This window comes from Emys orbicularis, chromosome 7 (genome assembly GCF_028017835.1).
Source record: "Emys orbicularis isolate rEmyOrb1 chromosome 7, rEmyOrb1.hap1, whole genome shotgun sequence".
Classification (NCBI taxonomy): Eukaryota; Metazoa; Chordata; order Testudines; family Emydidae; genus Emys; species Emys orbicularis.
In genome coordinates this window covers 58,950,247-58,962,252 of record NC_088689.1, presented here as the reverse complement: position 1 = coordinate 58,962,252, position 12,006 = coordinate 58,950,247, and the positions used below count along the sequence as shown (strand labels likewise).

The window sequence follows — 12,006 nt, the reverse complement described above, 5'->3', positions numbered from 1 at the left end:
CTTCACTGGAGGTTTTCAAAAGGAGGTTGGACAGCCATCTGTCTTGGATAGTTTATACACAACAAATCCTGCATCTTGGCCCTTGTGGTCCCTTCTAACCCTGTGATTCTAGCAACTGTAAACAGTTCATAGGAACATTACCCCACCATTTAGAACATGAAGCAAAGTACTGTCTCCAGTGAAACTTGAGGGGAATATAGGTAGGCAAAATATAATAACCTTGCTCTTAGCTAAATCCCAATGCAAGTAAACTCCTAAAAAAGGTGCCATAGGATCTTTCATAATCAAAAATGGTCATGAGATATAAAACTGAGATCCTCTTTACGGAAGGGCAGGACCTCAGTGCACCATAACACCATGCTTGAGCACCGACTTTGTTGACACAGAGACTGTCTGCACTAGAGAATTTATACCACGTGTAATTAAAACAGTAGGCCATGTGTAACTGGCACACTCTGGCACATCTGCATAAGCAATCCTGCTTCACTTGTTTTTATCCCCTCATACACACACCACAGGATAATACAATAATGAAAGCACACTGCTCCCTTTGTGACCATGGTGGGAGGAGCAATGGTATTATAATGAATATTATTTAGACTTGGTTGCAGCAGGGCTAACATCATCATTGCAAAACAGTTTTACAGTATAGCAAGTTTGCCTCTTGGGTTGCTAGCATGATTTAGTACACACATTTTCCAGTAGAGAGGAGGCCAGAGCAAATATAGCTACCTACTGAATTACCAGCATAATTTGTTGCAGCACATGGGTGTTGCTTGGCTATTTGCAACCAAGTACTACTTAAATATTGACTCAGCACCTTCCTGGTTAGCTTGTAAGTTATGGAGGGATCACAGCAGAAGGTGCTGTTTTTACCATCAATCAGCCAGTGACATATGGGTAGTGTGGATTATTACAGCTGCTTGTAGCTTCCACCTCTGACAAACAAAACAAAGCTTCTTCCATGCTTGAAAAGGGTGGTTTTTGTTTGTTGATTTGTTTTTTAAAGTAACTTTATCACCAGGCAAGATTTTCCCCAGCACACAGCGTTCTGCTCTGGATTCTATTGTTTTCTTAGCTACTTTGATCTCTTTCCAAACAGCATCAACAACAAACAAATCCCCTCCCAAAAAATCCCTGGGTGATACAAGAGGGCTGTTGGGGGAATCTGTTTGTCCTTTGCACATGGAGCTGTTTGGGGTGTTAAAATGGAGATAATACTTACATCCCGTGGCTATCTTGCTCAGTAGAAGGCTGGCAGTGGATTTATTGGTCTTATTGAATGTCCAGGAGCCAGATGGGCACAAGTCCGTCTGTGGCTAAAGGCCCCTCCCCCAGCCTTGCAGGAGGGACCATTGGATCCGGTTCCAACTAAACATGGGGTACAACTAAAAAATAACAGGGCAAGGAATGGAGGTCACAGGTTCAGAACTAGGGATCCAGAGGGGGACACCGAGCAGAGAACCCCGGACAGCGCCCACTGCTCCTTAAAACAGTCTAGGGAGACAGTGGATGCTGACCAGAGGAACTCTGCCTGGATGCATGAGACCAGGGAAGAACGGAAATAGGCCCCACAGTCGCAGAGGTTGACGAGGAGGTCTCACGACTTTGTGGGGCCACAGACAGGGTGTGAATATATGAAGAGATGTGGGAAAAGTGCAGTCAGAACCTCAACAGGAGGTTCTGGAGGAGCAGAAAAGGGGCTGAAACCTGGCGCATTTGAGATAGGCATGCACCAGGGTCTCCCTCACCCCAAAAAGGAGCAAGCATCGGGGATGGGAGTGAACCGAGTCAAGTACACACCCGTGCTCATGGCTCCACCAAGGAGCCGTTAACCGATATCCCCGGTGGGCTGTGGGACCAAGGTGGAATAGAGGCTGGCCCACCGGGGTTCCTCACCCTCTACAGATGGTAGATAGTCCCACCACTTGGTAGCAGGGCAGGACACAAGGATGAGGAAGTAAAACGTATGGAGCACGAGCTTGTAAAGTTGTTCCCTTGGCGTGGTTTGGAAGTGAACTGGCTGCAGGAGACACAGCTGGCTCAGGTTATGGAAGGGAGAGGTCTGGGGGGCTCACGGTACAGGGGCCCAGTGAAAAGTCCGGAAGGCCTGGGGTGAGGGGTGGACCCACTCAAGGAAAACCCGAGAGCATTGTGTCTGACAGAGTAGGTGGGAGGGAAAGACAGTTCATTGCAGTCTCTGCAATGAGAGGGGTGGGGTTAGAAATGAATAGATACTCTATTATTAACATAGTAAATGTATTATAAAGTGTAGTGTCAAGTTGGCTGGAGTAGCTCATGAGTGTGAGTGCCAACCTCAGGCAGCTTGTCAAGAAGCAGGGCATAAACCCCAAGTTGGCAGTTAGAGTTCACCAACCAAATGAGTGTGAACTTCTCAAGCACTATAGCAGCCTAACCATGGACTCATAGACAGTCCTCTTGGGTACTCCCATACATTAGAAGCAAGAGGAAGACCAAAGACAGGGTAGGCCCCCTGCTTAGTGAAGAGGGAGAAACAGTAACAGGAAACTTGGAAATGGCAGAGATGCTTAATGACTTCTTTGTTTCGGTCTTCACCGAGAAGTCTGAAGGAATGCCTAACATAGTGAATGCTAATGGGAAGGGGGTAGGCTTAGCAGATAAAAAAAGAACAAGTTAAAAATCACTTAGAAAAGTTAAATGCCTGCAAGTCACCAGGGCCTGATGAAATGCATCCTAGAATACTCAAGGAGCTAATAGAGGAGGTATCTGAGCCTCTAGCTATTATCTTTGGAAAATCATGGGAGACGGGAGAGATTCCAGAAGACTGGAAAAAGGCAAATATAGTGCCCATCTATAAAAAGGGAAATAAAAACAACCCAGGAAACTACAGACCAGTTAGTTTAACTTCTGTGCCAGGGAAGATAATGGAGCAAGTAATTAAGGAAATCATCTGCAAACACTTGGAAGGTGGTAAGGTGATAGGGAACAGCCAGCATGGATTTGTAAAGAACAAATCATGTCAAACCAATCTGATAGCTTTCTTTGATAGGATAACGAGCCTTGGGGATAAGGGTGAAGCTGTGGATGTGGTATACCTAGACTTTAGTAAGGCATTTGATATGGTCTTGCATGATATTCTTATCGATAAACTAGGCAAATACAATTTAGATGGGGCTACTATAAGGTGGGTGCATAACTGGCTGGATAACCGTACTCAGAGAGTTGTTATTAATGGTTCCCAATCCTGCTGGAAAGGCATAACGAGTGGGGTACCGCAGGGGTCTGTTTTGGGACCGGCTCTGTTCAATATCTTCATCAACGACTTAGATATTGGCATAGAAAGTACGCTTATTAAGTTTGCGGATGATACCAAACTGGGAGGGATTGCAATTGCTTTGGAGGACAGGGTCATAATTCAAAATGATCTGGACAAATTGGAGAAATGGTCTGAGTTAAACAGGATGAAGTTTAACCAAGACAAATGCAAAGTGCTCCACTTAGGAAGAAAAAATCAGTTTCACACATACAGAATGGGAAGAGACTGTCTAGGAAGGAGTACGGCAGAAAGAGATCTAGGGGTTATAGTGGACCACAAGCTAAATATGAGTCAACAGTGTGATGCTGTTGCAAAAAAAGCAAACATGATTCTGGGATGTATTAACAGGTGTGTTGTGAGCAAGACACGAGAAGTCATTCTTCCGCTCTACTCTGCTCTGGTTAGGCCTCAGCTGGAGTATTGTGTCCAGTTCTGGGCACCGCATTTCAAAAAAGATGTGGAGAAATTGGAAAGGGTCCAGAGAAGAGCAAGAAGAATGATTAAAGGTCTTGAGAACATGACCTATGAAGGAAGGCTGAAAGAATTGGGTTTGTTTAGTTTGGAAAAGAGAAGACTGAGAGGGACATGATAGCAGTTTTCAGGTATTTAAAAGGGTGTCATAAGGAGGAGGGAGAAAACTTGTTCACCTTAGCCGCTAAGGATAGAACAAGAAGCAATGGGTTTAAACTGCAGCAAGGGAGGTCTAGGCTGGACATTAGGAAAAAGTTCCTAACTGTCAGGGTGGTTAAACGCTGGAATAAATTGCCTAGGGAGGTTGTGGAATCTCCATCTCTGGAGATATTTAAGAGTAGGTTAGATAATTGTCTATCAGGGATGGTCTAGACAGTATTTGGTCCTGCCATGCGGGCAGGGGACTGGACTCGATGACCTCTCGAGGTCCCTTCCAGTCCTAGAATCTATGAATCTATGAATCTTGCCACCCAGGCAAATTTGCCTTTGTGATAGATGGTCCCGTACCTCAAGAATCACGACCATATTCAAGTTACTCCCTGTCCCAAAGGGCCAGTCACTTACCCCAGGTCAATTGCACCTCATATCCCACACCAAAGACATGGTTTGTAGCCAATCCTGTAATTAACTAAAGATTTATTAACTAAAAATAGAAATGAGTTATTTACCAGGTTAAAACTGGTAAACATACCCACAAAAATGAGTTACAAACTTAGGTTCCAAAATGTAATAAAAGCTGCTTGATATGCAAGCTTTCTGTGCCCTTTAAAGCTAAGCAGATTGGGGATACCTTGCTTATGCTTGCAAATATTATCCTCTCCAAATTCCAAGCAGCATAGTGATAACAATGTCTTCTCAATAGGGATTTTTATTGCCTTCACCCAGCATTCAGGCTGTGATGGGATGAGTGCTTGTGCATGTCCCCTCTTTGTGGGCATGAGGGAAGCAATCAACTAAGTCTTTTGTTCACTGATGTTCCATAATGGATTGTCTGGTGTGTATGGGCCTTCTTTTGTTGGGGAGAAGTTGATTCCTCTTGTGGTAAGGTAGTATTTCACACTTGGTAATGCTTCTCTCCTCACTGTGTGGGTTTACAGTTTTAGCAAACACTTTTATAGTTACAGAGAAAATACTTAGGCTATGTCTACACTACATCATTTATGCTTCTAGTGAAGATGCTCTAAGCCTATAAGAGAGCTCTCCCATCTGCTTAATATTTACTGCCTCCATGAGAGGCAGCAGCTGTGTTGCTGTCTACACTAGTGCTTAGGTAAATATAATTTATGGCGCTCAGGAGTGTGGATTATTCAGTATTTGAGGCTCTATCTTAGAACATGGGATAAAGATATTATAAGTAAGATTAATACCTATGGTAAGCTTAATAGTGTCATCTGTAGTATAGAACTTTCCTTTTTTAAGGGGTTCTAGGAGTGGTCTATTTGTTGTTCCTATATGTGGTGGTTTTGGTGCTGTTATGTGCTTCAAAGGCACATCATTATTAACATCCATTATTTCAGCGGGGAGGACTTCAGTTTTGGTTCATTATGAACAACAAGCATTTAAAAATAAAGGGCTAGATCCTCAGTTGGTATGGCTCCATTGACAGTGTTGTCAGATGTTGCTAGATGTTCTGCTGCGTGTCTGTGTTCTCCCTGTGTGCTGTCCCAGCTCTGCGCAGACAGTTGGCACAGCAGAACTCGAGCGAACTGCCCAATGACCACAAGATCCGTTAAGGTACAAAGGCACCCAGCTAGGTTTATTGTCAATGAGGCACGGTCCTAGTAGCCCACAGACTCTACAGGACCACTAACACCTGTATGCCCATTACAATGGACACAGCTCAGTGAATGGTGGGACTTTCCATTCTCCCCCCAAGCCAGGTTAGCCAAGGGCACTCCCTCTGAGACTCCATTTTCTACATCGATGGAAACAAGTTATGTACTGCTCCTCTGATGTAGTTATTTGACACCCTCTGACGTACCCAGTTACCACCATCACCTTGTACATCTCTATCCATCACACTGTCATTCTGACCTTATTTTTAGGGTGGGTCAGTGTGTTCCTGTTATCTTTAGGGAATGTGTTGGTATTAAGGTGTTCTGGTGCCTCCCTTCTGGAGTGTGTTTGCGAGAGTGCTCTGTGCCTAGCACCTCTTAGGAATGTGTGATTCTGCAATATCAGCCCTGTTCTTGCCAGACTCTGTGAGCTTGCAAACTGGCAGAGTCTGACTTCTGCTCACTTTGCTTCTTTGCTTTATATCAGCAAAGCTTGATCACTACTTTAGTTCAGGCCTTACGTCTCACAACAGGCCTCTGATACAAGGCCTTATGTTTCAGGCTTTCTTTCTACTACAGACAGCCAGGGCCGGCGTTTCCATTTAGGTGACCTAGGCGGTTGCCTAGGGTGCCAAGATTTGGGGGGGGGGCGGCATTTTGCCGCCCTCGGCGGCAATTCGGCGGCAGGGGGTCCTTCCGCACTCCAGGTCTTTGGCGGCAATTCTGCTCTGGGACCCGCCGCCGAAGTGCCCCGAAGACCGGGAGCGCGGAAGGACCCCCGCCTAGGGCGCCAAAAACCCTGGTGCCGCTCCTGCAGACAGCAATGGGGATGCCTTGACTTACACCACCTGAGAATCTGACCCATTAAAAGTTTTCAGACCACCTGCAAAAGTGCCTGAGTTGTTGCAGAAGGTAGAGACTTGTATCTGCTCCACTTTTCCATCCCCTGAGGATGATAATTGCTTTCAATTAGTAAATTGCTTACTTTTTTCAATCACTTTGAAATGTCAATGGACATAAACCCTTATTCAGCCAGCTGACAGAGCTCTACCACCAAGCAAACCATTCCTGAGAAACCCAAGACACCTGGCCTTGTTTATTTACACTAATACTGTTGTTTCCCCATCCTTTCTAATAAAAGCGTCATTTTTCCTTAAGTATACCTTTTTATTGTGTTCCATAGCTCGGAACAACCAAGCAGCCCTGCTCTCTATGACTTCTTCTGATCCTCACTGAGATCTTAAAGGTCACAAATGACACACTAATACTGCTTGCTTTGAAGAGTCTCCTTCGGGGGGGGGGGGGGGAAATCAGTTCCTCAGATCTTAGTGGCAAAAATACTCCCCTACTCACAAACAATTTATAAGGTGGCAAAGGAAGTGAGTAAGAAAAGTTGCTCTGAGGTGGGAAAGCAATGTAATCCTTGGAAACAAGGTTGTTTTATATGTCCCAAAGGAAGCCCCCTCCAGTCAGCTGCTACTCCTCTTATGGGTGGCAAGCCATGCAATGACCTGTTGCTGTGAGACCAACACGTATGGAATGGCTGCAGCAGCTGTTTGCCTGACTCTCTCCTGCCTGAAAGGAGAAAAGATAGGATAGGCAGCCTTCTTAGGAACCAGATTAGATGTGTGAATAGCTCTTCTTTTTTTCAGGATATTATCGTAACAAAAATTTTATTTATGGAACGGTGGATGAATGAATAAATAACACCTGGTACTTGTATATCACCTTTCAACCAAGGATCAGATGGAATTATGACAGAAGTGACAAAACTATGACTAAGACAACTTCAGCCCAGATCTTGCAGACATTTCTGCTTACCTTTTATCCATGTGAGTAGTACCACTGAGCATTTACTGGGTCTGCTCTCAGGTATAAAATTAAGCATGCTTGTGTTTGTAGGATTGGACGCTTATCAAAGCCCACACAGCAAATCAGTGCTAAACTCAGGAGCTGAAGCAGGAAGTCCAGTATCCCAATCCCACATTCTAACCAGGAATCACAGTTAAATTGATATACATTGAGTAAATCCATTTATTTAGATGGAGTTACTATCAAATTTCACCAGTGTGACTAAGATCAGAATCTGGCTTTTCTGACTTTCTACATGTTCCCTACTCTCAACACAATAAACTTTTCATGGCAGGGACCACCGCTACCTGTACAGTGTGTGGCCCAATGGAGCTCTAAACTTGACTGAGGCCTCCAGCTGATACCATAATAGGATAATCCGAAGGGCATTTCACATCGCATATTGAGCTCTTTTAGTTTATCTAGCTAAGTCCATTTAAACAAATCATCTGATTTTTTTCTCCTTGTGGCAGTATAATATCCGGCAATGCACTGTATTTTACTGTTGGTTTGAACTGGAGCCAAACATGCAGTACATACTTAGTCTCTAGGACTCCAGCACTATGAGGCTGGGCTGGAGGATGGCTTTGGTTTCTGACACTCCTGTGCAAAACAAATAACTTCACATTTTCCTTCATCTAATATAGTGTGCTAAACGTAGCAAAGGCTTAACATGTAATGAGCCCTGTGATCTAAAGCAATTTATTACTGCACCATTTGTGACTCAGTGGACAGTATCTGAATTTCCATTGAAAAGAAAAGTGGTTATTTTCAATACAATGCTTTGAAGAAATGAGTGGAGCAAATTAATACTAAAACTCCATGGCACTGCCAAAATACAAATAAATGATGAAAATGGTCCCCTTTTTGTTGTGCAAACTGGCCTACTCAAGATAGCTCTGAGATACAGAAGCGTAGCAGCACTGTCTTCTCAAGATTTCTCAGCATGTGTTCTGACACTATGTATGGCTCATTCTCTTAGGCAACCTCTCCCTTCCACTCACCTGATGAAAAAATTTGCACGTAACCCCACGAAGGGAACCTTGCAGTGTTTTCTCCCTTAGCCATCTCCTTCAGGTTTTAGCACATGAACAGACAATAACAAACTGCAAACACTGAAATTTGCTGGCAGGAAAGGTATTGAAAACTAACTACTGAGAATAATCCACAGGCATCAGAAGATGATCATGACTAGTAACAAATACTTAGCATGAGGACAGTCAATCTGACTTGTTCTGGGATCCTGTTCGATTTCTCACACAAACTACGGTAAGCCCAAGTTGGGTTGGATGAGAGACCTCCAAGTTGCTAAACTAATATCTCAGCATGGGAACTCTGTATCTGCACTGGGGATGGGCAGAGTATGGACATGGAAACTCTGAGTTTTAGAGAACACCATCACTCCGTTTATCATCCCAACTCTAACATCTCTCCATTCACTTGTATATATGTATAGTTTTTAATTAATAGGCTGTGGATTGTTCTGGTTATGTCATGTATCCTGCTGTGATTCAAATTGCCTAGATATACAATGAATTGCTTTTATTTTCAGATTTATAAGCTATATCTTTCTACAAAGTTCAGAGTGTACGAACATATCCTAAAAACACACAATCTCATCCAAAAATCACTTCCCTTCTCCACTCCACCCCACTCCAAACAGAACAAAAACAGATCAGTAGAAAAGTTAAAGACTATCCCCCAAGTATTTCTCCTCACGTGCCATGTCAGAACATGTTGATCAGATGTAACAGATATGTGTTCCATTTAAATGGCTATCACAAGTTTTAGTGAGTTTAGCACTTGGGACAGGTTGTTGTACATTCATTTTAGGCTGTGATTTTTCAAAAGGACTCCATGTTGGCCTAGTTCTGCTCCCATTTAAATTAATTGTAAAAATCCCGTCTAGAAGGAGCAGAGTTAGGTCAACACGGACCCTTTTGAAAATTCCATCCTTAAGCCTTGGAGAAGCACAGTCCCTTAAAGGAAATTATGAAAAGCCTAATTTAAATGGAAAAATCCAATGTAAACACTTAAAAAGAAATCACTGGATTTTACTCACCCTGTTATGCTATTACCCATGCACATTTGCTAGTATTAAAATTCTAGAATAACCCATATTTGGTATGGGTCCATTTTAGTGATGTAGGATGAACTGCTGAATGAATTGTGACAAAGTGCTTGTTGAAATGTTTATATTGCCCCCAAAGGAAATAGCACTTGTGTCATTACAACAGAAATTGCTGGGATGTCCCTTGTCCACTTTTCCTATTGGAATGGTCTCCTGTTGTATGAGTGAGCAATTATATTGATGTCTGTGGGCTCAATTCGCTTCTGCGTCAAAGCTTGCTCTACACAATGGAGAGGGGAGTGCCATCAGGAAACTGAAGACTAGAAAACATGGTCTCTTTGTCAGTCATGCCATACTGGTACAATATTTTGTTCAGGATGCGAAACCTATAAAAGCAGTGAAGTGATTAGAGCAGGTTTAATGAATTCTGCTGATCCTACAATAGAACAAATGACTTATCTTTGGGATTAAAGTGGTGCCACCAGTGGGGATGCACATGGTATGAAAACAATTGCACAGCTTGCAGATATACAACTTGTACCATGCAATTGGTAGAGGTGTCACATGACACAGCAAGTGTTCAGTATAAACATCAAGATCTAGCTATTGTAGGTGCTTCTGTGTTCCCCATTACTGTAGTATCAGAGCACTCACAAATTTTCATGTATTTATCCTCTCAATAACCCCGGTAGGTAAGAAAGTGCTGTTATCCCCATTATATAGATGGGGAAGTGAGTCACAAAGAGACTAAATGACTTGCCTGGTCACACAGGAAGTGTGTGAAGGAAGAAGAAATTGAACCAATGTCCTAATGACTGGACTATACTTACTCTCTAATGATTTTTTTTCCCTTTTCCTTTTTCTTTTTTTTTTTAAGAAAAGAGAGGAAGAAGAGAGGCAGAGAGGTGAAGAACAGATACGACAGCAGGAGGAACTTAGAGCAAAAGAGTTGTACTTGAGCCTCAAGCAAGCTCAACAGCACAGCCAACACAATGAACATGAGGACCAGGAGTGGAAAGAACAGTGTGAGTAAACTTAATCGATGAATGAATATGAAATATGCACAAATCTTACCTAAGCATGTGCAAAGTACCATGTGGAACCGTAGAACCCACAAGAAACAGTCATGTGGGTGGGGAAGCTGCTCTTTAAACAACCATGGAAAGAAGCATTTCTTTCTAGACAAACTTGTCTTTTATGAGGTAGATTCTACATCCAGCTTTACAAAATGCTCCAAGTAAAAAAATGCATTTGTGATTTTTTTACCTTGCGCAGTACAAAATTGCACACAATTTTGCTGCAAGCAGCCAGTTTGACCGTATGTTGCAAATTTCAGTCACTTTGCCAATTTCATATTTCTTTCTGCATAAGGTTGCATCATCATTCATTTTCTGCAGTGGAAGCTACCTCGTGCAGACAGCACCATAGAAAACACTTTGAATTTTTTTGTAAAGTCTGATGAAAAAAAATTCTGGCCATCTGTATTTGAACATCTTATACTAGAGGATTCAGCTTTGAATAGACAAAAGTTGTTGTCTGGGTATTTATTCTAATATGGCTCTTTTAAGAATTCCTTACAAGCTGGTAGGGCAAAACGCTGATGTCCTTACTCTAGCAAATTTCCATTGACTTCAAAGGATTGTTTTAAATCGCAGTTTTGAGCATGATCTAGAATAGATCTTTATGATGTTGCTATCATAGCAGCATTTTTCAGCTTGGTTCCTAGCCACACTGAAATCTTTTATAAATATCATCAGTGTGACTGACAAAAATTTAGAAACACAAGAGTAGCTTGTGTTCAGCTATAGCCATGTAGAGGGCACATCCCATATGTGACTGTACATACTGTATATAAGGTTCCCAGTAGTTTTTTAGTTTTGTATAAGGGCGGTCTTAACAGATTACAGGGAATAAAATATGGTTAGCTGTCTCTTTTATATAGTGATAACTCTGAGATATACTGTATGTTCCCCTTTAAATGTGTGACCTTCCTGTTAATGAGAAAAATTACACATTTGTATTGAGGGAAGAATGTACTTTAAACCCGCTCACCTACATTGATTTGATTACTTAACAGAAAAAGAGGAAGAAATATTTAGAAGGTTTTAACTTGAACAGCGACATTGAGCTAATTGTGTATAACACAAAGATTAATAAAGTAAGTACTTAAAGTGACATTTATCTGGGTCAAAGATAAGTGTGTGTTGTATGAGATAATTCGGTAACTCATGAAGTAGGGAAAGCAAAGCTACAGAGGTAGTGTGCTGTAGTATTGCTAATTTATATATGTTAAGAGTAAAGGAAAACCAACAACAGTAAAAGAAATACCTCAAAATATGTGAAGAATGTTTCTGTTTTTTTTTTTTTTTTGTAGTTTTATTCATTCATTGCAGGAGTTCTTGGAGACTGATTACCAAAGTCCTGTTTCCTGCCATTCATATGAGACTAAGTCATTAAGTACAAAATTAATTTTATATTTAAGATACACTGCTGGCATTATCCAATATGGTAGCTGGCTGCCATCTATTTTGACAGAATAA

At 42.2% G+C, this 12,006-nt stretch overlaps 1 protein-coding gene across 2 annotated transcripts in view; it reads left to right on the top strand.

Moving 5' to 3' along the window:
• The window catches only part of SH2D4B (SH2 domain containing 4B), a 127,831-nt gene that overhangs the window by 24,309 nt on the left and 91,516 nt on the right, over positions 1–12,006 (top strand). For both annotated transcript variants that reach the window (XM_065408394.1, XM_065408395.1), the window contains exon 4: positions 10,344–10,491. In XM_065408394.1, coding sequence (XP_065264466.1) covers positions 10,344–10,491 — 148 coding nt within the window. The remainder of the gene's footprint in view (positions 1–10,343; positions 10,492–12,006) is intronic.